The sequence below is a fragment of the Peromyscus eremicus genome, chromosome 2, assembly GCF_949786415.1.
Source record: "Peromyscus eremicus chromosome 2, PerEre_H2_v1, whole genome shotgun sequence".
NCBI classification, from domain to species: domain Eukaryota; kingdom Metazoa; phylum Chordata; class Mammalia; order Rodentia; family Cricetidae; genus Peromyscus; species Peromyscus eremicus.
Genome location: NC_081417.1, coordinates 61205637 through 61231433, shown reverse-complemented (window position 1 = coordinate 61231433; position 25797 = coordinate 61205637). Strand labels below are relative to the sequence as shown.

General features: G+C 41.9%; 3 protein-coding genes across 3 annotated transcripts; 2 read left to right on the top strand and 1 right to left on the bottom strand.

Annotated features, from left to right (window-relative positions):
- The first annotated feature begins 762 nt into the window (after positions 1 to 762).
- Positions 763 to 11662, top strand: Ndufb6 (NADH:ubiquinone oxidoreductase subunit B6). Its single transcript, XM_059254109.1, has 4 exons — positions 763 to 1070; positions 3210 to 3302; positions 8908 to 8952; positions 11484 to 11662. The coding sequence occupies exons 1-4, from the start codon at positions 891 to 893 to the stop codon at positions 11550 to 11552; spliced, it is 387 nt and encodes a 128-aa protein (XP_059110092.1). The 5' UTR covers positions 763 to 890; the 3' UTR covers positions 11553 to 11662.
- Positions 11663 to 11929: 267 nt separating this feature from the next.
- On the bottom strand, positions 11930 to 12636 carry Smim27 (small integral membrane protein 27). Its single transcript, XM_059254110.1, has 2 exons — positions 12420 to 12636; positions 11930 to 12122 (listed from the first exon to the last, which is right to left on the bottom strand). The coding sequence occupies exons 1-2, from the start codon at positions 12462 to 12464 to the stop codon at positions 12000 to 12002; spliced, it is 168 nt and encodes a 55-aa protein (XP_059110093.1). The 5' UTR covers positions 12465 to 12636; the 3' UTR covers positions 11930 to 11999.
- On the top strand, positions 12298 to 24993 carry Topors (TOP1 binding arginine/serine rich protein, E3 ubiquitin ligase). Its single transcript, XM_059254108.1, has 3 exons — positions 12298 to 12465; positions 13638 to 13838; positions 21467 to 24993. The coding sequence occupies exons 1-3, from the start codon at positions 12463 to 12465 to the stop codon at positions 24416 to 24418; spliced, it is 3156 nt and encodes a 1051-aa protein (XP_059110091.1). The 5' UTR covers positions 12298 to 12462; the 3' UTR covers positions 24419 to 24993.
- Positions 24994 to 25797: the final 804 nt, after the last annotated feature.

The window sequence follows — 25797 nt, the reverse complement described above, 5'->3', positions numbered from 1 at the left end:
TATATATATATATATATATATATATATATATATAATCACTGCTCACCTCTCTTGGATAAAAGATAGCATGCCATATACTCTTCTTTCTACTGAGTGTAGGTCTCTCTCTCTCTCTGCCTTAACAATAGATTGTAGGGGTCACTCCACAGTTGTGAATAGAAAGCTTATCTATACGACGGCTGCATTCCAGTGCTTTACAGTACCATACGCTTTTCCACTAATCCTCTGTTGAGGAATCCAGGAGGTGATCTCTAAGGTTTTACTGTTACAAATTGTGTTGTGATGAGTATTCGCGCGTACCTCTGCACATTTTTACCACCATACCTTTGGGATAGCTTCTAAGGGGGACGGCTGGATCAGAGAGTAAATGGGCCTGTGTAATCCTCCCAAATAAAGACTTCTTTATTTCTGCAGTACAGACGAGGGAAGAAACCGACACAGCTGCTCAAGGTCCCTTGACGGGATCTGGATGCAATTATCTGTAGGTCAAGAGGGGGATTCAAGGGGGCGGGGCCGAGGTCCAGTAAACTCACGTCCTCGTCCTTCCGGCCAAGTTCTTTCTTCTCTGAACTCCAGCCCCAGGACCTCTCACACTTTCTATCCCATCCCCCTCCCCGCCCCCATTAATCCATAACTAAGGGACCTTCCAGAGCTTGCTTTTAATCCGGGATCTTAAAAACCAGGGCGGGAGAGAGGGTTTTGCGCATGCGCAGACCCCGACTTCCGCGAAGGAGTCCGCGGGCCCCCAGAGGCACTGTTTTGGTGTGACGTCATCACACCGCGCCGCGGCCCGGTGTCTTCAAGGTCGCTTTGAAGAGCGGCCGCGCGCGTAAGTGACCGGCCCCGGGTTCGGACGCGCACCGTGTCTCTTTGGCTAGCTCGCCGGCGACATGACGGGGTACACGCCGGATGAGAAGCTGCGGCTGCAGCAGCTGCGGGAGCTGAGGAGGCGGTGGCTGAAGGACCAGGAGCTGAGCCCCCGGGAGCCCGTGTTGCCGCCGCGCAGGTCTTGGCCCCTGGAGGAATTCTGGAATAACTTTCTGCGGGACAGGGCCCCGTGGAAGAACGTGGTGAGTGATGAGCCCCACAGGTCCCAGTTCCCACGCCGGGTCGCAGCCCGGCCACCCCGCACCCCGCTCTTCTCGGTCCCGACCCTGTTCATGCCCCGGAGGGCCCCCAGGGACAGTCAGCCTGGGGTCTCAGGTTTAGCGGACACTGTCACATCACGAGAGCCCTGGGCAGGGATCTGGAGTCCCCGGAGCGGCTTGGTTTCGGGAGGATGATCCTGTTTGGCTGTCAGGTGTACTGAGAAGTCCGGCCTTAGGTTTTCAGCACATGTAGTTCTTTCGATTGTAGATACTTTCCCTCAGAGTAACAGGCCAGAATTCACTGGAGTGCGATTTTAGTATTTGAGAACATGTAGGCGATTTGTAAGGTCGAGGTGATCGAGACCAGCTAACATTGCACTCAGCTGCCAGAGGGCTAGCTGGTATAGTATAGCCTCAGGGAACGCAACAGAAGACAGGGCTCTATTTGGGATGCTTTGTCACACTCTAAAGCTCCCTTTCTATGCCTCAGTATGTACTTTGAGCACGGTTTGTTTACTTTTAAGTTGCATCCCTCGACTTTGCCAAGCAGAAAAATCATCCATTCTAGGGCTATTTTTTATTTTAAGGGTTCCGGATATTTTCTTGGAGTCTGTTATGTCATATCCGTGATGAGTAATGACTACTATGTGGGAATTGCTTTCAATTACTTCCAATAATAATAATAATAATAATAATACGAAGAAGAAGAAGAAGAAGAAGAAGAAGAAGAAGAAGAAGAAGAAGAAGAAGAAGAAGAAGAAGTAGTAGTAACAGTAGGCTCTTGCTATCTTCGAACCTAGTATTCTGCTGAGGTTTTTGTATGCATTACTTCATTTCTTTATTCCTAAATGATAAAAACAGTTCCTAATTCTCATTTTAAATGTGAGGAAAGAGAAACATAGAAAATTTTTTTGAAGGATTTGCTCCTGGTCACATGAAGGAATTCATATTGAAATCCACACGTAATTACTATCTTACTGTGCTACAAAGTGTAATGCAACAGAAATTAGTGTAAAAGGGTACTACATACTTAAGGTGGTAAAATTCAACTGTAATTCAGGCTGCCTCTCCCTTCTTGTGTATCTGACATTGCCTGTTGATTTTGGCAGTCACTGGTGGCAAGCTGATAACTTAGCTAGTGATTTAAGGAAGTAATCATTTGTTGAATTTTGTCTTACCTTACTTTCGATGATTTTTTTTTCTTCTATAATCGTCTGGTATAATACATAGATTCTAGGTTGTCTTTCTCCTTAAAGGGTGTGTTTTAGTCAAATTAGATGCCATAGAAAAGTCCCATTTTTTTTTTTTTGTATTTTGACTTTCCCTTTTAAAATGGTATGTCAGAAGAGCTCTCAGTGAGTTTAGAAGACCTGTATGTTAATACGAAGTCTTCTTTTATCTTGAACATGAATGCCTTATATCTTACAGAATGCTGTTTATCCTAAACCCTGTCTAGCAGTCTTGCAGAATGCTACTCATCCTAAGCCTTGTTTGCTCTGACTCTGGCTGTCCTACAGGGAGTCCCAGAGTTAGTGAAAATATTGGAGTAGGTAGGTTAGCCCCAATCTGTCAGGAGATATGTTCCATTGAGAAGTTTGTAAAGTAACCATCACACTGTTTCTCTGTTGGCGGTGGGATTTTTTTTTTGCTTTTGTTTTGCTTTTTGTTCCACACACATTGAAAATGAGCTATCTCATGTTCTGTGTAGTAAGTGGCATATGTTGGTAATACAGCAGCTGCAGAGGTTGAGTAAGGAGGATTGTTTCATGTTCAAAGCCAGGCCAGGCTACACAGTGGGTCAGCCTGAGCTAAAGAGTGGGACCCTGTCTCAAAATACATTAATGAAAATAAAAATGAGGGGTGGGTGAAGATGCAGAGATGATTCAGCACTCAAGACCACTTGGCTTTTGCCAAGGACCCGGTTTTGGTCCCCAGGACCACATCTAGTTCCAGGGGATCCAAGGCCTTCTTCTCTCTGACTTCCAGTGGCACCAGGCACACTAGCGACACACCATCAATCATACATGAAAACAAAACACTAATACACATAAAATGAATAAATATAAAAAATTTAAAAAGAGAATATTTGTTTATTTTGCGTGTTGTGTTTCCCACCTGCAGGTCTTTAAGGCATACCGGTCCAGTCTCTTCGCTGTTTCTCATGTGCTTATACCTCTCTGGTTTATTCACTATTATGTCAAATATCACGTAGCAGTAAGTATTTGTTAAATGTATGCTGTTTAGAACTTATCTTTAATATTGTCCAATAATTTCCCTGGCTATGCTGTACTGAGGAAATAATACACCACTTTAAGTTCATTTTGAAGTTCTTTGAATTCTTTTGGGTAACAGATTTAATTGAACTTAAGTAGTCTTAGATACAACTAGTTTCAAAACTTGAAATTCAAAAGATTACTTGTATATACAACTAGTTTATACTAGTTTATAACTTGAATGCATAACTTGAAGTAGTGTTTAATTGATCAGAATGTCTAAACCTAGAGTCCTGAGCAGGAGGCGGGAAGATGATTTCTACTACCTTTTTAGCACAGCTTAGGTATGTCATATTCAAAAGAGGTCTCCTCATCCTTTCATTCTCCCTTGTTTTTAAAAGTCTGATTTTTCATAATTTTCTTTCTTTAGAATCTAGGGTGACCAAAGATAATAACTTTTTCATGGAAAGATCTTGCCTGGGTTGTCCAGAGCCACTTGCTGTATTTTAAAGATAAGCACAGTACGGTTGATACATAACATTGGACTCTGGGTGGTAGGAGAAGGACATACAGTTTCTGGGGTGTCCTGGAAGAAGGAACAGCGGTGACTTCCTTGTGTAGGCTGTTGGAACTCAAATAGTGTAAAGAGGGCATTCTTGTGTTCAGTGAGAGTTGTTAAGAGTCAGCTGAGCATGCCTTTTTAGGGAGCCTTGGTGACAGCAGCCTGGTGTAGGATATTGGAATGTGAGAAGAAAGTAAGGAACCTGAAGTGGACTAGGACATCAAATATGGTGAGGAGGCTAAACATGGGAGGAGGTGGTGATGGCGGTAGATTTGTTATACTGAGGAGCTTGGTCAAGTAAGTACACTGGTGGAAAGGGGTTGTTTCCATGAAAAGGGAGAACTCCTGGGGGAATGGGATTAGAATTGGAAGTGTTGGTATGAATTCAGTTATTACTATCTATTCATAGGTAGACAGAGAAATAACCATGAGTGTGGGCGGGTGCTTGTATGCATGTTCACTAAGTCTGTCCACTAAGAAGGCCTGGGAATAGTGCTGTCCCTAAGTTATACTCTAGCAGGCAGCATCTCTGTGTCTGAGACAGCTGAAGCTTCTGCTTGACAGAGCAGCAAGAAGAAAGCAGCCTCAGCTCTGTGATATTCCTGCCCAACGTTCATCATCTGAATGCAGTCACGAGGAATCCTGAAACAAGTCCAACTGGAGGGAATGTCCAGGGGAGCAAGAATATTGGCTTGTTACCTTCAAAAGTGTTAGTTCGTGGAGGTTAAAGAATGTCAGAAGACAGTTTGAAGGACGTGGGTTCTCCACTTCCACCGTGTGGTCTCCAGGGACGAACTCAGATTGTTAGGTTAGCAGCAAGCCTTTGCCCTGTGAGCCGTCTCCTTGGCCCACATTATGTCTTTCGAGCAAAAGAATGGAATACCTAGTGTGTCCTTTTTATTGTTATAGAAAGAATATATAAAAGTAAGTATCTGACATCCAGGAATATGTATTATGTTAGAGGGCAGATAACATTCAAGGGAGAGTGTGAGGGAACAAGTTATGCCAGTTAGAAGGAAAGATAGAAAGTCAGAGATGGCCGGGCGGTGGTGGTGCACGCCTTTAATCCCAGCACTCGGGAGGCAGAGCCAGGCGGATCTCTGTGAGTTCGAGGCCAGCCTGGGCTACCAAGTGAGTTCCAGGAAAGGCGCAAAGCTACACAGAGAAACCCTGTCTCGAAAAACCAAAAAAAAAAAAAAGAAAGTCAGAGATGACCATGGCCAGAAGTCCTCCAGACTAGATGGCTCTCTATTGATCCAATAAGCTGAGACCAAGTTAGGGAAAGTTTCAAAATCTAGGGAGAAGATGTGAGCTGTATGTATAACAAGCAGTGGAACTCTTCATTGTGTGAGTATTGAAACTAAGTCTCATATACTGCAAGCTAGCCTTGAACCCTGGATCTCCTCACTCTCACCTGATGACATCCAGGAGCTTCCACACCCAACCGAATTCTCCGCTGTTAAATGGGAGAATGGCATGATGATTGTGAGGAATGTAAAAAAACCAAAACAAAACAAAACAAAAACAAACAAACAAAAACAAACCAAAAGAACATTGAACCCAGCTCCAAGGAGTCCAAGTTCTACACCAGGCAGGGCAGCTGGAGGCTGTTGCAGTTTGGTACTTGTTAGACGAAGTGGGGAAAAAGCAAACTGATTTGAAATTACATGCTTCCCTGTCCATATGGTTCCTGGAGGAGCCATGTTATCCTGGCTCGTCTGCTGTGTCAGCAGTAAGGTTAGTAAGGGCTAGTAGGGAATCTCAGAAACCAGCTGAAAACCCTTCTGCAACAATAAAATGTACTAATAATTTATTAAGGGTCAGAATGGCTTACATTCCTGTACTGATGGGCTTGAAAACTGTGTTCACGAGCAGCTCCCTGGGCCTTTTCATGTCTCTGTCCGTCTCACTTCACCGCTGCTTTAGCGTGGTGATCTCCGGAAGAACACTGCCTTCTGCAGGAAGGTTGAACATCCGAGGGTGGCTGCTCTGAGGAGGTGGTCAGAGTCTTGTCTGGGATTTTAAAGTGTGCTTTTATCTTATAACTAAACTGCCATACCTCTGATAAAGCGTATTCTGTCCTTACCACCTCGGAACTAATTGAATTTGAACTCAAGACAATCCCACTTAACAATTGTAATCACTTTCTCTTAAGCGCTTTAAGCCCATCTATAAATTTGATTTGTTCAATCTTAATTTTAGGTGTTTATATGGTATATTGGTGCCTCTAAGAAGCAATTCTTTCAGCTTCAAATCAGAAGTGTGTCTATTATACATTTTCATTTTAATCCTGAACCTAATCTGTTAGACTTAGAATGTTTATATATTATAAACATTCTAACAATAGAATATGGATCATCCCAACTTTCTTTTTTAGTTACCTATTTTTTATTAGTTCTTTGAGAGTTCTATACAATTACAATGTGTTTTGATTGTGCTCACCTCTTTCCCAGCTCTTCCTAGATCCACTTCCCTTTCCAACCCACCCTTACTTACATTTTTAAAGATTTATTTTCCATTTATGTGTGCTTGCGCGTGTGCCCGTGTTGTGTGTCTGTGTGTGTCAGATCTCTGTGTGGTGTGTACACATGAGTACAGATGCCCGTAGAAGCCAGAGGAGTTGATTTCTTTGGAACTGGAGTTATAGGCAACTGTGAGGCAAGCATTGTGGGTGCTGGGAACTGAACTCTGGTCCTCTGGATCAGCAGTATGTACTCTTAACATCTAAGCCATCTCTCCAGTCCTATCCCAACTTTTAAAACTTGGCATTTACCGTTTTATACAGAGTGTAGTTTCCTTTATCATCTCTGTGGCCAAGTTGTCTTAGGATTGCAAAGACATTTCTCCTCTAGCAGAAGCGTATTTAATAAGCTACAGTATCGGGTTGACAAAAAGAGACATTAATATGATTACTTCTCTGAGGGATTCATGCTTTCTTTTTTTTATCTTTTTATTTTTATTTTTGTTTATTTAAGAGTTCTTTTTTCACATTAGATACCAACCACAGTTCCCTAGGATTCATGCTTTCTTAGCCACTAGTGGACATATTTCAACATTTCTTGTTTGGTGGGGTCTGGGGCCACTTACCTTTTACTCTTTCTCTTGGTTTGTTTATGGAAATTCTGCAGCTTCGTTATAGTAACATTCGTTTCAGTAACTGAATTCTACATCTCTGAAGACATTTAGTATCTTCTTGACTTTGGCCACAGTTCTTTTTAGAATAAAAATTTTAAATATGTATTGTTACTGTGTGGGTGGGAGTACAGCTGTCCCATAATATGCTTGGGAGGTCAAAGGACAATTTTGTGAATTGGTTTTCTCCTTTTATCTTGATGTGGGTTCTAGAGATGCAACTGAGGTTGCCAGGCCTGGTCCTTTACCCAGAGTCACCTCCCTGGCCCTGGCCACAGTTCATATAATAAAGACATTTTATTTCCCTTGTATCATAGTCTAAGCTTCTCTCACAGTCCTGGTCCCCTTGTCTTATATCATGCCAATGATCTTTTAAATATTTTGGTATGGTATCTTGTGCAGACAGACATACATGCTTTAACGAGTTTATTTGTTCTACATTTATATATTAAGCCCCTCTTATGCAAAGCACTGTAAATAGGGGTATAGCAGTGTACACAGCAGATTGTGCCCTGCTTCATGACATGCTTATTCTAGTCTTGGAGACTGGCAATCAGCACATGAATAAGAGACATATATGAATATAGGAGGTGATCAATTCTCTGGAAGAGAAATTAGCAGGGTAAAGGAATAGAGAATGACAGAGCTGCTGTTTTAATTGGGCCTTTCTGCAGAAGTGATACTAAAGGTACCTAACTGGAATGAGGTAAGGGACAAGCAGATACCCAGGAGGAGTACACTTCAGGTGAAGGTTGAGTGAGCACAAAGGCCCTGGGACACAGCAGGCTTTATTGATTTGACTAATAGTTGGAGATCAGGGAGCCATTGTGACTAGGGTACAGTGTTGTAGGAATGTAGCAGAGTCACTATATCTGGGGTAGATACTAGAACGGACAACCATCTTTTAGAAGCACTTTGACCTTGAAGAATCCTTGTAGAAAACAGTGATTGTTTCCCTTGACCTGTAAAATTGTTTTGCTGAAGGGGCATTGCAGGTATCCCGTGACTTTGGTCACTAGACGCCTCAGGCGTGCATCTCGGATGCTAATAATAATCTTGTTATTGCATATTGCAAACAATACATAATAAAGGACTGGAGTCATGGGGGCATGTGATGCTGTCCTTCAGTAAGACATGCAAATTAAGATTAGGGACCTTGGTATGAGGAAATACTTTGAGTAACAATCAATAAATACGCTTTTGTATGGCTCTTCATGGCTCAGTCCATCAGAAGAGACTGGACCTTCCTGCTGCCACATAGGCCTTAAAATTGGAGTACTTTCATCTTGGAGAGCCTTCTTCCACCGACCCACGCTACATGGTGCACCCCGACAGTACAGTGGGGGAGAGTGGTAGAAAGTCAAGTGGTTAGCCAGGGGTGAGATCATGGAGGGTTGTGGAGATCACAGCAAGGACTCCATCTTTTTCTTTACGGATTATGAGATTTTGAGCTAAAATATGATCCCCGTTGAAAGGATCATGCTACCTGTGTTGTTGGGGGCATGAGTAGAAGCAGGGTAGCTAGTAGGTGCTGTTGGAGCAGTTCTGGCAAAAACATCAAGCGGCATGGGCAAGGAAGGTACTGTTACCTGGGGAGATCAGTTGGGTGCAAGGTATATTACCAAGGTGGTTCCGGCAGGACCTACTGAGGAGTTAGGGCTTCTGGCAGATTTTAGCACTGAGGGAATACAGGTGCCATTAGCTAAGATAGGGAACATGAGGAGCAGCAGTTGTGGGGCTAGGGGAAATTAAATTGTGGGTGTGGTTAACTTCGAGATGCCTAGTGACTTAAGTAGAGATGTTGAATTAACAGTTATATGGGCCCAGAGTTCTAGGAAAATTTGGGATAAGATCTAACATTTTCAGAAGAAAGTCTAACACTGTAATTTACACAGAGTTACTTTTATTGCAGAAAACACCGTATGCCATCGTTGACTCGAAGCCCAGAATATTCCCAGTAAGTCTCAAAACTCCAGTTTTTCCGCTTGTACATTATTCCCCCTCCCATTCTACAAGTGATTGCCAAGCTCATTAGCATAAAATGATCCTTTCTTACTGTCAGCTGAAGTGTATTTGTGTATTCTTGTAGGGGAAAAGGAGGATAGTATGAAGTAGCAACTGAATTTGAAAATGCGGAGTGGACACCATATTTCTCAGCCTTGTTTTTTGACCCTGACTGCCCTAGAGCAGAAGGAACCCTCAGTTTTTCATGGGTAAAAGGCTATAGCATAAGCCTGAAGAGATACTTTTTGTCAATTCAAATTTAAATCAAGCTGAGTGTGTTGGTGTCCACCTTTAATCCCAGCACTCCCCCCTGTGGCAGGAGGATCTCTGCGTTTGAAGCCAGCCTGGTCTACAGAGTGTACCTTTCAGAACAGCCAGGGCTCCAGAGTGAGCTCCTGTCTCAAAAACAAAAGTTTAGTACTTTGGAATAAAATACTAAATCTTGTAATGATAAATATTTTATTATCTTGATTGTGGTGATGGTCTTATAGGTATATCCATACTTCAAAATTGTAGTATATAGTTTAAATATACACTTTATTATGTCTATGTTGCTTTAATTTTTAAGTCTTCATATAAACAATATATATTATATATAATCAATTGGTATTTTTAATGGTTGTTTATGAGGCTTAGTTGTTTAGTATACTAAAACATGTTGTCTATCTCTGCTTACAAATAATGAGTGAACCACTATAACTGTAAATTCAAAAACTTCCATTAGGTAGCATATGTTACTGTAGACGAATTTCTAAGCAGTCTTAAAGAACATGGAGCCAAATATAGGGGTGAAAGCCTTAGAGATCAGGGAAATAGTGAGAGCCACCAACCACCTTACCTCACCAGCTCTGTAGCTTCCAAAATGCGAGCTACTTCCTGTCTAACCTGTGCCTTTATTGCCTTGCTTTTCTGCCCTCTCATTAGCTCTTAGCCCAGCTACCTCACTTCCTTGTCACTGCCTGTCTGTACAGACCTCCAGGTCTCTATGGTTGGTACTGGGATTAAAGGCATGTGTCACCATGCTTGGCTGTGTTTCCTAGTGTGACCTTGAACACAGAGACCCTGCCTGCCAAGTGATTGGATTAAGGGCGTGTGCTATCACTGCCTGACTTTTGTGTTAATAGCTTGCTATTTCCTCTGATCTCCAGGCAAACTTTATTAACATAAAAATAAAATATTACATTTCAGCACAAATAAAATATCACCACGTTACAATAGTCTGTTATCAGCTATAACGGGACTTTTGGGGCAAACCATCAAAATTGGTTAACTGTCCATATTGGAATTCTGCTTTAGGAAATAACAGGAAACTTCTGTTATTTACTTACTTGTAATTGATGTGTGTCAGACCCCACATAGTCTCAAAATAGGATATTAACTTGCTGGTTGGTGGCTAATTAATATTTATTTATTCTTTGCTTGCCTGGTTACTTATCTAATTATGTGTTTATTTTGCCATTTATGTACAAAGGATAAGACCAGGCTCTGTACAGAAGACCATATCACTGGTTTTGTAGCACTTCTTTTATTTCTGTATTTTCTTTTTTTTTTTTTTTTTTTTTTTTTGCTACAGTGGTCCTTTCCTGTTTCTATGTTATTGACCACTTCCAGAATCTTCCCTTTTGACAAGCTGCAGAATGGCCATCTAATTTAGAATAGAACAAGCTGTGACAGTGTTGCAAGTCTCTGGCTTAACAGAACATGTTTTCTCCTTCCTAATGTGATAGACTAGTATGGGTCAGGCTGTCCTCCCAGTCTGTCCTGTCTCCGTCCTTATTAAAATGAATGCCAGAGCGTAATAGCTTTTCCATGTAGCGTCTGAACATGGACTAGAGCAGAGTGACCACCTATCCAGACTTAATACTTTCCTGAAAACTGGAGGTGGAGATTGAGAGAGTAGATGGAAGGAATAAAATACTAAATCTTGATTGAGTTGATTGTGGTGATGGTCTTACAGGTGTATCCATACTTCAAAATTAGACAGTCTAAATATGTACTTTATATGTCTATAACTCTTTAATTTTTAAGTCCTCCTGCAATAATTTGATTAATCTTTCCTCCTGTAATAATTTGATTAATCTTTATATATATAGATTTTATATATGTATGTGTGTGTATATATATATATTATATATATATATTAGTGCAGATGAAAATATAGCATCCAAATTGAAATGTTTTAAGTAAAATGGAAATGGAAAATAATTTTGAAGTTTTTTGGGGTTTTTTTTTGGAGATAGTATTTCTATGTAGTCTTGTCTGTTCTGGGACTTGCTATATAGACCAGGCTGGCTTCAAACTCTGCCTCTAGAGTGCTGGGATTAAAGGTGTGCACCACCATGCCTGGCTTAATTTTGAGTTAACAAAATGTTTATATGTTTATAGTCATTTATTGTGCTAAACAATAAATGTTGAAATATTTTACAATAAAATGTACATTTAATGAAAATAAATTTTAATTAAACATTTACTTGTCTTTCCTAGGGTGATACAATTCTGGAGACTGGAGAAGTAATTCCACCAATGAAAGATTTTCCTGATCAACATCATTAAAGAGCACTTAAAAACTGAAAGACTTGTGTAACAGCTAAAGCCTCTTCCTATAGTGCTGTATTTACTGAATCTGTTCCCTGGAAAAGTAACCAATAAAGCTTTTTCTTGGAGTGTTGTTATATTTCTTTCCAAAAATCGTCCGATTTGAGACTAACAGTAAAAAGACAAATACTAACAGTTCCATCAGCTACCTTTGTCCTGTCCGTTTTGATAAACAGGATGCAAAACACGCTTTAGTCACATGATAGATTTTTTTTTTTTTTTTTTTACATACTGGTTTGGCAAGAGGATGTGAAGTGTTTGAAGGACTAGAATGAAAATCTATGACCTGATGAAAAATCAGCATGTTAACGCTTATCACAAAAGACCATACGCAATTTTGTGTTGGGAATTTTACTTTTAAGTCTACATAGGTGCTCTGAGGAAAAGAACTGTGTTTGCTGAGAATTACCAAAGTTCATTCATTTCAAAGAATTTGTCTGGAAACTCCTTCTGTAGCTGTCGGCGTGCGGCTACAGTCGATGCATAGATGACGAATCCCCAGGAGAGCAAGACGATCACAAGTAGCAACTGAAAGAGGGGAGGGAAGGCAAAAAGAAAAATCAGTGTGCTGGCTACTCGCTGCTCCGGCCAGGCTGCCAGCTACAGGTGGGACACGGAAGCACAGCCTGCAGGCCCGCGGGCCCGGCAGCCCTGACGTCACGGCGGAAGAGCGTGTCCTCCAGGAAGGGGCGGAGCTGAGGGCAGGGCGTAAACGCTCAATTTAGGAATGGGTTTTGGAGTTCCGAGCCGCAAGCTAACAGTCGGCTCTCGGCCTGCGGGCCGTGGGATGCGGCGCTTCGGAGTTCCATCGCCCCCGCTACCTACCACGGAGTAAATCCAGTCCAGGGTGCGGCGATTCACTGGCCTCATGGTAAGGAGCACCGGGACGGGGTGGCGCGGGCCCTAGAGCCCGCTCCCGGGCGCCGTCCACCCCGCTGCTGCAGCAGCCATCTTTCGGCGAGCGGTTCCAGGCGCGCTTCCGCCCGGAGTTGGAGCGCGTCACGTGATCCGGGCCTAGCCCGCCTTTCAGGCAGCGGTGGAAATAGAAAATTTTAAAATCGCGGTTTCTTTTTGAGCTTACATAGGCATTTCTCAACTTTTCCCCCTCCAGTCGCAGTGCGATATTAACGCAAAATAGTATGCCATCGAGTGCATGTAAGTTTATTTGGAAATCGTCACGCTGGAAGGATTAAAGTTGCCGCCCTACACCCGCATCCGTTTCCACAAAATGCGGATAGACGTTCATATGCTTGTTGGGCATGAGCAATATCATCCACTCCTTTGTGTGACTAAGGAGTCGTTGGAAACTGTTAATCCGGCCATACATCAAGAACGACTAGTAAGAATGCTGTCGCTTATGGCTGGAAACATTTTTAAATAGGTTACCAGCATGGTGGACCTGCCACTCAACAAGTGTTGACTGGACGTTCATTTATCGAGTCGAGGGCCTGAGCAAGTGTGAAATACCAAGCCCCAAGGAAGGCAGTTTGGCAGGCGAGCTGGGATGCTGGCGGCGTTCACAGTGGAGGCCTGGCTGGCAGAGCCTGCACTGCGCGGCCTCGGGCGCAGACGTGTCTCAAGACAGTTTGGGTCTAGATTCCTAAGAGTGGGAAGTGGAAAGCAGGCCGCAGGGGGCGAAACGGTGTGGCCGGGGAAGTGCTCGACGCCTGGTGTCCATCCCCGCTGAAAAAGACATGAGGACCAGGGCACTGTGGGAGCTCGGTCCGGTTCTTGTCCTAGAGAGAATTCTAGCAACTTGTCCAAGTTGGCGAGGTTTCGGGGTTTTTTTCCCCCCCGCATATTTGGCAATGATGATCGAGTTTGTGCCTCCCGAAGACAGGCGCCCCCCCGCCGTGGGGGCAGGGCAGGGTCTGGCATCTGGGCGCCAGGCCCCGCCCCCTGCGGGCTCCTGTCCGCGGCGCATGCGCCCGGAGCGCGCGGGTGGGGGAGGGGGGAGGGGGCCGCTTTGCTGCACGGGGGAGGGGTGTCTCGCCCTCTCCCCGCCCCCAAACTGCCTTTGGTGATGAGCGTTCTACGTCACAGGGGTCGCAGCCGCCGCCGGCGGGGTCTCCGCTGTCTCGCGAGGAGGGTGAGGCGCCCCCTGTGGCGCCTGCCGAGGAAGCGGGGAGGCGCCGAAGCCGCCGGGTACGCCTTCGCGGATCCTGCCGCCACCGGCCGAGCTTGCTGGGCCGACGGGAGCTGGCCTCCAGCGGCCCAGCCGGGCCTGCGACCGCGTCCTCGGAGGTGAGTCGGGTGGGAACAATGGGCGCGGGGTTGGCGGGTCCGGGAACAAGGCTACGGCCTGGGCCTCCCGACGAGACCGGGGCACCTGTGGATGGATCGCTGGCGGTGGGCTGGCGGTGGGCGAAGGAGGCGAGTGTCTCAGCACCGCCCGAGGGGCGCGAGCCTGACTGACGACTGGAAAGAGCTGTGTGTCCGGGCAAAGCAGCCGCCACTTCTAGGAAGTGTGACCTTGGCAGGTCCCGAGCCGCCCCCCCCCCCCCCCCCCCCCCCGGACCCTGTCTGTGAAATGGGAGTAGCATTTTAGTTGATCGTGGTTATGTAACGTACGTGGTGTGGCTGTCTTTCCGTCTGTGCGAGCCGTTCTCAGGCTAAGGAAGCCACGAGGACTAGTGTAGTTGTGCAGTGTTACACATGTGGGTAGGGTTTATGTGCCTTGTGACTTACCACACATCTAGTTAGTGCAGCTTTGCTTCTGGGCTGCTGATTCTGATGTGTGGACTGGAGAGGGGCAGTGAAGAGGTGAGCATAGAGATTTAAGAAGGAAACTGGGAAGGAATTTTGGTGGGTAAGTTTCTAGATTAAGGAAAAAAAAAACCGAGAAATGGGTGCCTAAGATTAAAGCTACTGATAGGTAGAGATTGCTGCTTGGGAGGACTTGAGGGTTTGGATTTTAGTACGTGAAATGCAAAGTGAAGAACTCTGTAGCCAGCCACACTCAAGCATGCATGTCTAGAGTGAGTGCCTTTCGCAGGGAATAGTTCCCAGGCAAACACCCCCACCCCCGCGCGTGTCCCCACTTTTGGACAGGGACTCTTGTGACCAGTCTGGAGTTCCTTATGTAGCAGAGGGTGATCTTGATCTTCTGACTCTATTGCCTTCATCTTTCAGTGTGCTGGGATTGCAGGGTGTTCCAGAGTACTTGGTTCCAGTAAATTATTTTTATTACTGATATTCGAAATTCTAGCCCGCCTTCAATCCCAGCATTTGGGAGGCAGAGGCAGGCTGATCCCTGAGTTCAAGGCCAGTGTAGCCTACAGACTGAGTTTCAGGACCACCAGGGCTACCTAGAGAAACCCTGTTTTGAAACCACCCCTCAAAAGAAGAAATTAAAGTTGGTCATTTATGTCCTATAACTTTTAGAATTGATTAAACTACTCAAGATTTACAAGTAGAACCCAGATTGCTTTTAACAGTCATTGTTCCAGTTTATCTACCTGTGAATGTTGTTAACCACTTTGCTTAGATACATTAAGTATATAGTTATTATTTAATTACTATTGACTATTTTTGGAAACCTATCAGTTGTTGGTGATGATTACTACCAAAATCAAACTTTTCCATAACTTAGGCAACTGTTGAATTCTTACTGTTGATCAAACACTGCTCTAAGTGCTTCTTTACATGAGTTACATCCCTTCACACAAGCTGTTTTTGTCCTCTTTCAAATGACTACTGGTATTCCATTTTAGAATTGAGAATATTTGAGAAATAACTTTGTCCTGGCTTGGTCTTTGCGGAAATCAAACTAAGAAATGGTGATTCTAACCAGATGTGGTGTCACACGATTTTAATCCTACCTAGCACTTGGGGCAGAGGCAGGCAGATCTGAGTTGCAAGCCAGCCTGCCTGTGCTACATAGTAAGACCTGGTTCTTCCCTACCCCCACCCTAAAAGTGGCAGTTCTCAGTGTTGACTGATGCTGTGTTAGAGATAACATCACTAAAGTACAGTCAGATGGTTAAATTCTCTGTCCAGTGATAATTTAAGGAATGCTATAGAGGATAACTTTGATAGAAAGTGTTGACTTTAGTGGGGGGAGGGAGAAAACCCTGAAATTCATGCAGTTTTCCAAACTCCCAGTCTAACTTTCATTAGATTGCAGTTGTGATTCTTTATATCCACCTATTTTCCCTGGATACGTTTGACCCTATTGTCTGAAATTTTCCCTGTATTATGATATAAAGAGTTTTTATCTTTGTTAAAATCTGCAGATTTGAAGATTTAAGAAAGGAAATGTTCAGTGCATCCTAAAGTAATAGACTTTGTTTTAGATTTGGCTGTTTAGGAAGTAGGAGCAGAGCTGGTTAAATCTACTCTGGAAGAACTAATTTGTAGGTCTAAATCCTAGGTTACTAGGGTAGAGGAATGGTTAGAAGGCTTCTTCTAGAACCCAGAATACAAAATAATAAATAGTTCCATATTTGCCACCTAAATAAGGACCTCTTTGCAAATGTCCCCATCTCAGTCTGTATTTACCAAGGTGTGTAGTCATCACCCAGGTCTAATGATCACCCAGGTCTAATGGACCATTTTCATCTTCCCAGAAAGGAATCTCATTACCAGCTCAAGTCATCGTTCCCTGTATAGATTGGACAATTTTGGTCATTAGTATGAATGGTATCATATAGTATTTGGTCTTTTGTGTTTTGTTTTACATTTATTAGAATGTTATATTGTAGCAGTCCGTACTTTATTACTTTTTATTGCTGAGTGATTTTGTGTACACATCTTTTTTATGTAAGCCACTGGGTCCAGTTAGTGCTGCCGATATGTTGATACGGCTGTATGGATATACTGGGCATGGGCAGCCTATAAGTCTCTGCGTTACAAAAAAATGGCTCTGATCAAGGTTGGGGGAAGCATTAGCAAAACCATTGGGGTCACCCCTTGAGCCACTGACTTGCCCAGCCTGGGTGGCTTTGACCATTTGATAGTAGTACCAAACCGTTAATCCGTCAGTTGATGGGCATTTCAGTTACCACATTTGAGCTATCAATAACTAATTTGGGACTTGAGAGTTTGGTTTGGGTTTATTTTGTAGTTTCTTTTGAGCGAGTACTGAGAAATGAATTGCTAAGTCACGTGATTATTCTACTTCATTTGTAGTTTAACAGACAAATTTAGTATTTAGTGATGATTTTTGAACAGGCAATCTCTTGATTATATTATCATTACATTGCTATTTTATGTTTCTAACTAGCACTGTATTGTGTAGCTAAATATAGTGTATGGAAATATAAGAAAAATCTAATTGTTATTTTGACAGTCTTAGGCTGTGAAAGTAGTATTTCTCAAAATTAGGAAAGACTTAGGTTTCACTTTTTCAAAGACTATATACTTCATTGATTTTTGAAGTCTATAGTCTAGTATCCTGTATGTACCACAAATCTGAAAAGGTCTTATTAATAAAAACAAACCCAGAGCCAGGTATTGGGGTGAATGCTGAAAGATCAGAAAGACAGAACAGGCCACAACTTCCTCACCTGCCAATTCCTCAGCTGAACTGCTGCTCAAAAGCCTAAAAGCTTAACAGACTCTGGTTCCTGGTTTTCACGCCTTATATACCTTTCTGCTTCCTGTCATCACTTCCTGGGATTAAAGGTGTGTGTCAATATGCCTGGCTGTTTCCAGTGTGGCTTTGAACTCACAGAGATCAGGATGAATCTCTACCTCCAGAATGCTAGGATTAAAGGTGTGTGTGCCACCATTTTCTGGCCTCTCTGTCTAGTGGCTGTTCTGTTCTCTGACCCCAGAAAAGTTTATTATGGTGCACAGTATATTGGGGAACACTATCACCACATTTCCCCTTTTTTTGTCTAAAATTTAAAAAGCTTATAATTAATAATATATCCTGTAGCTAGAGTTTTCCTGCCTGGCCCACAGTCAGGACAAATCTCTCTCACCTGCCAGCCCCACAGCCGCTCAGACCCGACCAAGTAAACACAGAGACTTATATTGGTTACAAACTGTATGGCCGTGGCAGACTTCTTGCTAACTGTTCTTACAGCTTAAATTAATCCATTTCTATAAATCTATACCTTGCCACATGGCTCGTGGCTTACCAGCATCTTCACACACTGTTTCTCATCATGGTGGCTGGCAGTGTCTCTCCCACCCAGCTTCCTGTTCTCTCAATTCTCCTCTCTGTTAGTCCCACCTATACTTCCTGCCTGGCCACTGGCCAATCAGTGATTTATTTATTGACCAATCAGCAACACATTTGACATACAGACCATCCCACAGCAATATCCAATAAGTGTATACAATATATACAGTCAAGAATTATATTAACAATGTCCAGTCCACTGACATTTGACAAATTCAGACAAAAAAGTTCATTACTTATCCTATTTAAAACAAGTAGTTCCTTTTTAAAAGTAGATGCAATAATCTTCCTTTTTATCTTATCATATCCTTATTCTCTTTTTTAAGTAGATCCAAAATCTACCTTTTATCGTATCATTTCTATATCTTCCCTTTTTTCAGAGTAGATTAAATGATTGACCCTTTTCTATATCTTCTTTTTTTTTAAACAACCCTGTGTCTAATCTCCTTTGTTTAGCTTTGTTTGTTTGTTTTTCTTTTGACCATTAACAATTAACAGCTTGTAACCAACCATCGTAAACAATAATAATTATACATAAGCCATTGAATGACCAAAAAACACCCACCCTACCTCTTGGGAATATGGACGTCATTTTCTTAAAATCACTTCCTGCTTTCTGGGGGCAAAGACATCTTTAGGAAATCTTGAAAAGAAAATTTTGGGGTTAATTGTCAAGTCCTGGGAGAGGTAGCTGTATCATTTGTTGTCCAGTCTCTGCATAATGGGAAAATGTAGGGCTTGTCTCAAGTCCTTGCTTGAGTTGTCTGTGAATCTGGATCATTTCAACTAGCCATCTCGAAATGTCCTGAGCATTTTGTAGTCCAAAGCGAATCTTTCCGTGGTGTTAATCAGCTTAATGGCTTTTCCATAGTCCATGTGGAATCATCTTTGTGGGGTCCCATCAACTTTTTTAAGATTTCAAAGTGTTGTGGTCATGGTTCCACAGAAAATGGTGGCACACACACCTTTAATCCTAGCAACAGCCAGGCACGGTGGCATACGCCTTTAATCCCAGGAAGTGATGGCAGGAAGCAGAAAGGTATATAAGGCATGAGGACCAGGAATTAGAGTCTGGTTAAGCTTTTGGGCTTTTGAGCAGCAGTTCAGCTGAAATTTCATTCCGGATGAGGACTCAGAGGCTTCCAGTTTGAGGAAACAGAATCAGCTGAGGAATTGGCGAGGTGAGGTTAGCTGTGGCCAGTTCTGTCTCTCTGATCTTTCAGTGTTCACCTCAATACCTGGCTCCAGGTTTGATTTTATTAATAAGACCTTCTAACAATTCGTGCTACAGTATCCTTTAATTAATTGATCCTGGGTTGTGATTTCTTTTCCTTTTTTATTTTGCGGTACTGGGAATAGAATCCAGGACTACCTTACCTGTACCAGACAGGCCTACCATTGAGCTACATAAGTTCCCAGGTCTGAATTGTACATTTCGTGTGAATTAGAAATGTTTAGTAAACACTAAGATTCTGTCTTCCAAAGAAACATTAAGGTAAAATGTGTTATATCTTGAATTCTGCTGGTCACTTTTCTTAACGCTAGTCCATTGTGTTGAGGGGCCAAGTGAAGTGGGTGCTGCAGGTTCCTCTGGTTTGGGAGCTCCTAGTTTGAGTTGAAGCCTGCTTGTCTCAGCCTTGCACCTCCTTCCTCTTTGCCATTTGTTGGCTCTGAGCACAGGCTGGCTTTGATCCTACAAGGTTTTTTTTTTTTTTTCTTTACTCTTTTTTTAATGGCTTAAACTTTTTTTTTCTGAATGGGTTGATTATTCTACATAGAGGGAAATACTGAGACATTTATGTGATACTGTTGAGAGTTTGAATCCATTCAAAAGTGCCAGGGATGTAGCTTATTGGTAGAGTATTTATTTGCCTGGCATTTTTGAGACCCTGGATTCCATTCCCTAAAACCACATAAATAATTAATTAACAAAGCAAAAAACAATTAGTGTTATGTATTTGTAATTTCCACTTTCCAAGACCAGTGAAAAGTTCTGAAGAGAAGACTGGGAATATCTGTACCATTAAAGAAACATTTGTTTACATTAGTTGACTTTTCTCTTAAGGTATGGTTCTGAGAAAGTCAGTATATCTGAAGTGGACATGTTTAATTTGGAAAGTATGGTGGAGCACTTGTATTATATGTACAAGAGGGTTAGTATAAAATGTAGTATAAGAGCTGGGCGGTGGTGGCGCACACTTTTAATCCCAGCACTCAGGGAGGCAGAGACAGGCACATCTCTGAGTTCGAGGCCAGCCTCGTCTACAGAGTGAGTCCAGGAAAGGCGCCAAGGCTACACAGAGAAACCCTGTCTTGAAACCCCCCCCCCCAAAAAAAAATTAAAGGTAGTATAAGAAAGGATTTATAGATGAGAGAGCTGAAATATAATGAATATTTGATTTCAGCTGCATCAAACTCTTTTTGTAAGTTGATATGATGTGTAAAGAAAAGTGATAATTAACATTCTCATGATGAGGGTGCAGACAGTAAGAAAGGAGACATCAAACATAGAATATACCTTGTGGTTTCACTTTTTGATTCAGCAAAAAAGGAGGGTTAGGTCCAGTGGCCTGCACTTAATCATAGAACTCAGGAAGCAGAAGTAGGAGCATTATCTTATGTTTTGGAGACCAGTATGGGCTACATAATAAGACCCATTCTAAACCAAACCAACAACAAAAGAAGCTATGACGGGTTCTTAGAAATACTTAGAAATGCCGGGTGTGGTAGCGCACGCCTTTAATCCCAGCACTTAGGAGGCAGAGGCAGGCAGATCTCCATGAGTTTTGAGGCCAGTCGGTCTACAGAGTGAGTTCCAGGACAGTCAGGTCTATACAGGGAAACCCTGTCTCCAAAAGAAAAAAAATACTTAGAAATGATCAGTGAACATAATAATGTGGTTATAGTGGTAAAGTACTGCTACTGGCTGGCTGTCCTCTTGATACCACAGCTGACATTTACTTAGCTGTTGGAGCCACATGCTGCCTTCTAGTGCTTTTATACTGAAAGAGCATTTTTTAGTGAAGCTTTCACTGAAAACTATAACATTGGCTTAAGCCGGTGAACTTTCTCATGTATTTTACAAAAGCTCAGAAAAATTAATGTACTGTATCATATAAAATAAATTGAGTATACATAAATTATTTCAAAGACTATTTTAGAAACATAAACACCCAGTAGTTAAGACTGTTAATAAATAGACTATGATGTTAGAGGCCTATATTATAGTTAGGCTATAAATAATTAGACCATGGTATTAGAGGTGCGTGTGTAAAATACAAAACCATATATGAAAATAACATTTGAGGACAAGAGGTTTTCTTTTTTTATTTTATAAGAGGGTCTAGAAAGAAACATAATGGTCATAGCATCAAAAATAACAATCACTGAAAATGTAACTTACTATGTCTGAATGGGGAGCATAGGTACTTTGGCTTTTGTGCTTCTCTGTTTGTTTCAAATACTTACCTAAGAGCTTACTGTGTACTCGATAATTTTCCTAATGACTGACCTATGGGTGAAATGAAAGTAAGATAGTAACACTTGAGGACAGAAGAGGATTTTATCCTAGGAAAACTGATCTTGGAGCTTGTGATTTAATTGCTATGTTGTTAATGCTTTTAGCATGTACTGCCTTTTTATGTTAAACCGTTTTTGCCTAAGTATGAACAAAGTCTTTTTTGTTGTTGTTGTTCAGTTATCCTTTTACTGAGTTACTGATACGTTTCTTTCCCTTTCACAGATAATGGCCTCAGCTGCTAAAGAATTTAGAATGGACAACTTTTCGCCAAAAGCTGGTACTAGCAAATTACAGCAGACAGTACCGGCTGATGCATCTCCTGATTCTAAATGTCCTATATGCTTGGACAGATTTGATAATGTGTCTTACTTAGATCGCTGCCTGCATAAGTTCTGTTTTCGCTGTGTGCAAGAGTGGTCAAAAAACAAAGCTGAATGTCCACTATGTAAACAGCCCTTTGATTCTATTTTCCATTCTGTGAGGGCTGAAGATGACTTCAAGGAATATGTCCTAAGGCCTTCATATAATGATGCTTTTCCTGCTCCTGAGGTTCGAAGGTTTCGCTACCGGACAACTATGACAAGAGAACGGACGACAACTATGACAAGAGAACGGAATGCTTCTCTTTACTCAACTAGTAGTACCATAAATAGAAGAACAACTACCCCACCAGACAGTGGAGTACTGTTTGAAGGGTTAAGCGTTTCAGCAAGACCTAGAGATGTTGAAATTCCTCAATTTATGAGGCAAATGGCATTAAGGGGGCCAACTACTGCAGATGAAAGATCCTTGCGGAAAATTCAGGAACAAGATATTATTAATTTTAGACGAACTCTTTATCGTGCTGGTGTTCGTGTTAGAAGCATTGAAGATGGTGGCCGCTACAGGGATATTTCAGCTGAGTTTTTCCGTAGAAATCCAGCTTGCCTTCACAGATTAGTTCCTTGGTTAAAACGTGAGCTTACAGTTCTTTTTGGAGCCCATGGATCTTTAGTCAATATTGTCCAGCACATCATTATGAGTAATGTTACTCGCTATGATTTGGAGAGTCAGGCGTTTGTGTCTGACTTAAGACCATTTTTGCTTAATCGAACTGAGCATTTTATACATGAATTTATCAGTTTTGCTCGATCTCCCTTCAACATGGCAGCTTTTGATCAGCATGCTAATTATGATTGCCCTCCTTCATCTGAAGAAGGCAGCCATTCTGATTCTTCAGTCATAACAATATCACCAGATGAGGCTGAGACTCAAGAGCTAGATATGAATGCATCCACTGTTAGGCAGGCACCATGGGATGACGAAACTCCCGGGCCATCTTACTCAAGTTCAGAGCAAGTGCATGTTGGTATGTCTTCCCTTTTAAATTCTTCAGACAGTTCAGATGAAGAACTTGTCCCCACAGGAGCCACCTCTCAGATACAGGGAGTACAGACCAATGACGACCTAAATAATGACAGTGATTCATCATCAGATAATTGTGTCATTGTTGGGTTTGTTAAGCCACTAGCTGAAAGGACCCCAGAACTTGTTGAACTGTCTTCTGATTCCGAGGAGTTGGGCTCTTATGAGAAAGTGGAAACAGTGAAGACACAAGAACAAGAGCAGTCTTACAGTTCTGGTGATAGTGATGCTAGTCGGTGTTCATCTCCATGTTCTGTTCTTGGAAAGGATGAGCAAGTGAGTCAAAGTCATTGTGATACTGATACAACAATAAAATCAAAGAAAGAAGAGAAACGATCTACATCATTGTTAACTCCCAGAGACAGTTCGCCTACAAGAGGAGACAGAGGATATTCCCCATGTAACCATCGACACAGGAAGAGGGGAAGATCGAGAAGTTCAGATTCACGTTCCCAGAGTAGAAGTGGGCATGATCAGAGGAATCATAGGAAGCATCATGGGAAAAAAAGAATGAAGAATAAACGATCCAGAAGTAGGGAGAGTAGTAGCAGACCTAGAGCAAGGAGGGACAAAAAGAGATCAAGAACTAGAGATAGCAGCTGGTCACGGAAAAGCCAGACACTGTCTGTGAGTAGTGGAAGCACCAGCAGATCAAGGTCTCGGAGCAGTGATCATGGCAAAAGAAGATCACGAAGCAGAAATCGAGATCGCTATTATTTAAGAAATAATTATGGAAGCAAATATAAGTGGGAATACACTTACTATAGCAGAAACAAGGACAGGGATGGTTATGAATCATCATACAGGAAGAGGACTCTTTCAAGAGCCCATTATTCTAGACAATCTTCAAGTCCAGAATTCAGAATTCAGTCTTTTTCTGAAAGAACCAATGCTCGGAAAAAGAATCACAGTGAAAGGAAATATTACTACTACGAGAGGCACAGATCAAGAAGCCTGTCTAGTAATAGGTCACGGACTACATCAACTGGGCCTGACCGGGGGCGAAACGAAAAGCCTGGAGGGAAACGGAAGTACAAAACCCGGCATTTGGAAGGTACTAATGAAGTGGCTCAACCATCTCGTGATTGTGCTTCCAAAGTGAAGGACAGTCATTACCAAAAATCATCAAAACTGGATGGAAATTACAAAAATGAGAGCGATAGCTTTTCAGATAGCCGATCATCAGACAGAGAGACAAAACACAAGAAGAGGAAAAGAAGGGCGCGGAGCCTAAGTGTAGAGATAGTTTATGAAGGAAAAACTACTGACACAACTAAACACCATAAAAAGAAAAAGAAGAAACATAAGAAGAAGCACAAGAAACACCATGGAGATAGTACTTCACGTTCCCCAGTCGTTATAACCATCGACAGTGATAGTGACAAGGACTCGGAAGTAAAGGTGGGTGTGGAATGTAGCACTAGTAATCTTCCACAGCCTACAAACAATGAGCTTTTGACTCCTTCCTTGGAAGCATTTGAAACTAAAGATGTTGTCACCATAGAAGATGAGCCTGGTGTCTTGGACAAGGAATGTGATGTTACTGCACTTACTGATGACTTGACTACCAGCCCAACTGTGGATAATAGTGTACCACCGGCAGACTCAGTTGAACAAACTCTTGATGTAAGAAAAGAAAGCACCTTTGCCTCAGATTTGGACAGCCAGTCCAGTAATGTATCTATTCAGACTGAGCCATCAAGACCATTGCCATCTCCACGGACCTCATTATTGTCAGTGTCTTTTGGTAGAGACTGTGATATGTCTTAAAACTGCCAAAGCATCTCATCTTCATTCAGAGGCTATAGAAAAAAGGGGGAAAGTCATCTACTGCAATCTCGATGACTTTTATTGGAAAAACTTTGCCTCTGAAAATATTTTAAGTGTGTGTGTGTGTTAATTTGTAAAATTCATTGTTCAAAAAGTTATGTATGTCTCATTCCCAGATATATGCACTTTTAAGTGAAGAAAATGTTGCTAGCAGTTTATTTAAAACTTGGGAACCTTTTTAAATAAAAATAAAAAAATTTAGAAGTTATTTCATAAAGCCATATGGTATTGACATATTTTTATGGTAGTATTTTTGAATTTTTTTTTCAAGAGTTATTCTGAAAATGTGTTACAAGCTGGGAGAATGCTTTTGGACAGTTATTTTTCATAAAAAAATTTGTATGATTCAAAACCATTTCTTAGGCTGAAATAAGTCATTTTAATCTGCACAGGTTATCTTGACTTCTGCCGAGAGAAGAGTTTAGTATTTTGTTTATATACTTGCTTATCTGGACTGGCAGTTAAAACAAATGTGTATTCAACAAAAGACAATAAAATAGTACACTATAAAAGATTTCAGACATTTTCCTGTGCAACATTGCTTTCTTTAAAGTTTTGCTAGGGCCAAAGTCTTAAAAACCGGGTGATCATTTACAGGTCCCAGTTTCAGTGGTTGGATCAGGTCTTTAACTGACATTGAGTATCTTATTTTCTTGAGGAAAATGGCTTTGGAGCATTTGGCTTACTACAAACACAAGCCCTAACCAAACTTTTCTTTGGCAACTTTTCACACCAAGCGGCCCTTGATTTTTTAATCTTTAGAGAAAATAAGAGGGCTCTATATCTATCCCAGTGGAAGGATTTTCAGTGAATAGCAGGGCTTGAACTTGATCCAGATTTAGGCCTTGTTTTCCCCTGTTCAGTCTTCAGTGGAAATTGGAGGGCTTGCTGCTTGGTCACTCTGTACTTGGTTTTAGTGGGAGAGCAAGGCCTCGTGGATTTGATGGATTGTTTAGCTAAAACAGTTATGTAAATATAACACTATAGTAACTTGTCTGGAGAGAAGATAAAATATATATAGAGAGAGAAGATACAATTTTTTATATATTTGCATATAATCGTGCTGTGTATATTATGTATATATAATTATATGAAGATAGATAGGAAGAATACATAATGGAGACCCAATCTGAGGTGAGGTGGAGGTAATAGTTAGAATCCAGAAAATAAGTTGACAGCAGTAGTATCAGAAAGGAAGAGCATGTGCAATGTTCCAAAGCAGGAGTAGGGCCTAACATGTTAGAGGCAAGGTTGCTGAAAATGTAGAAACAACTTAGTAAAAATCATCCTCAAAATTTGCTTAAAAGGCTATAGAAAAT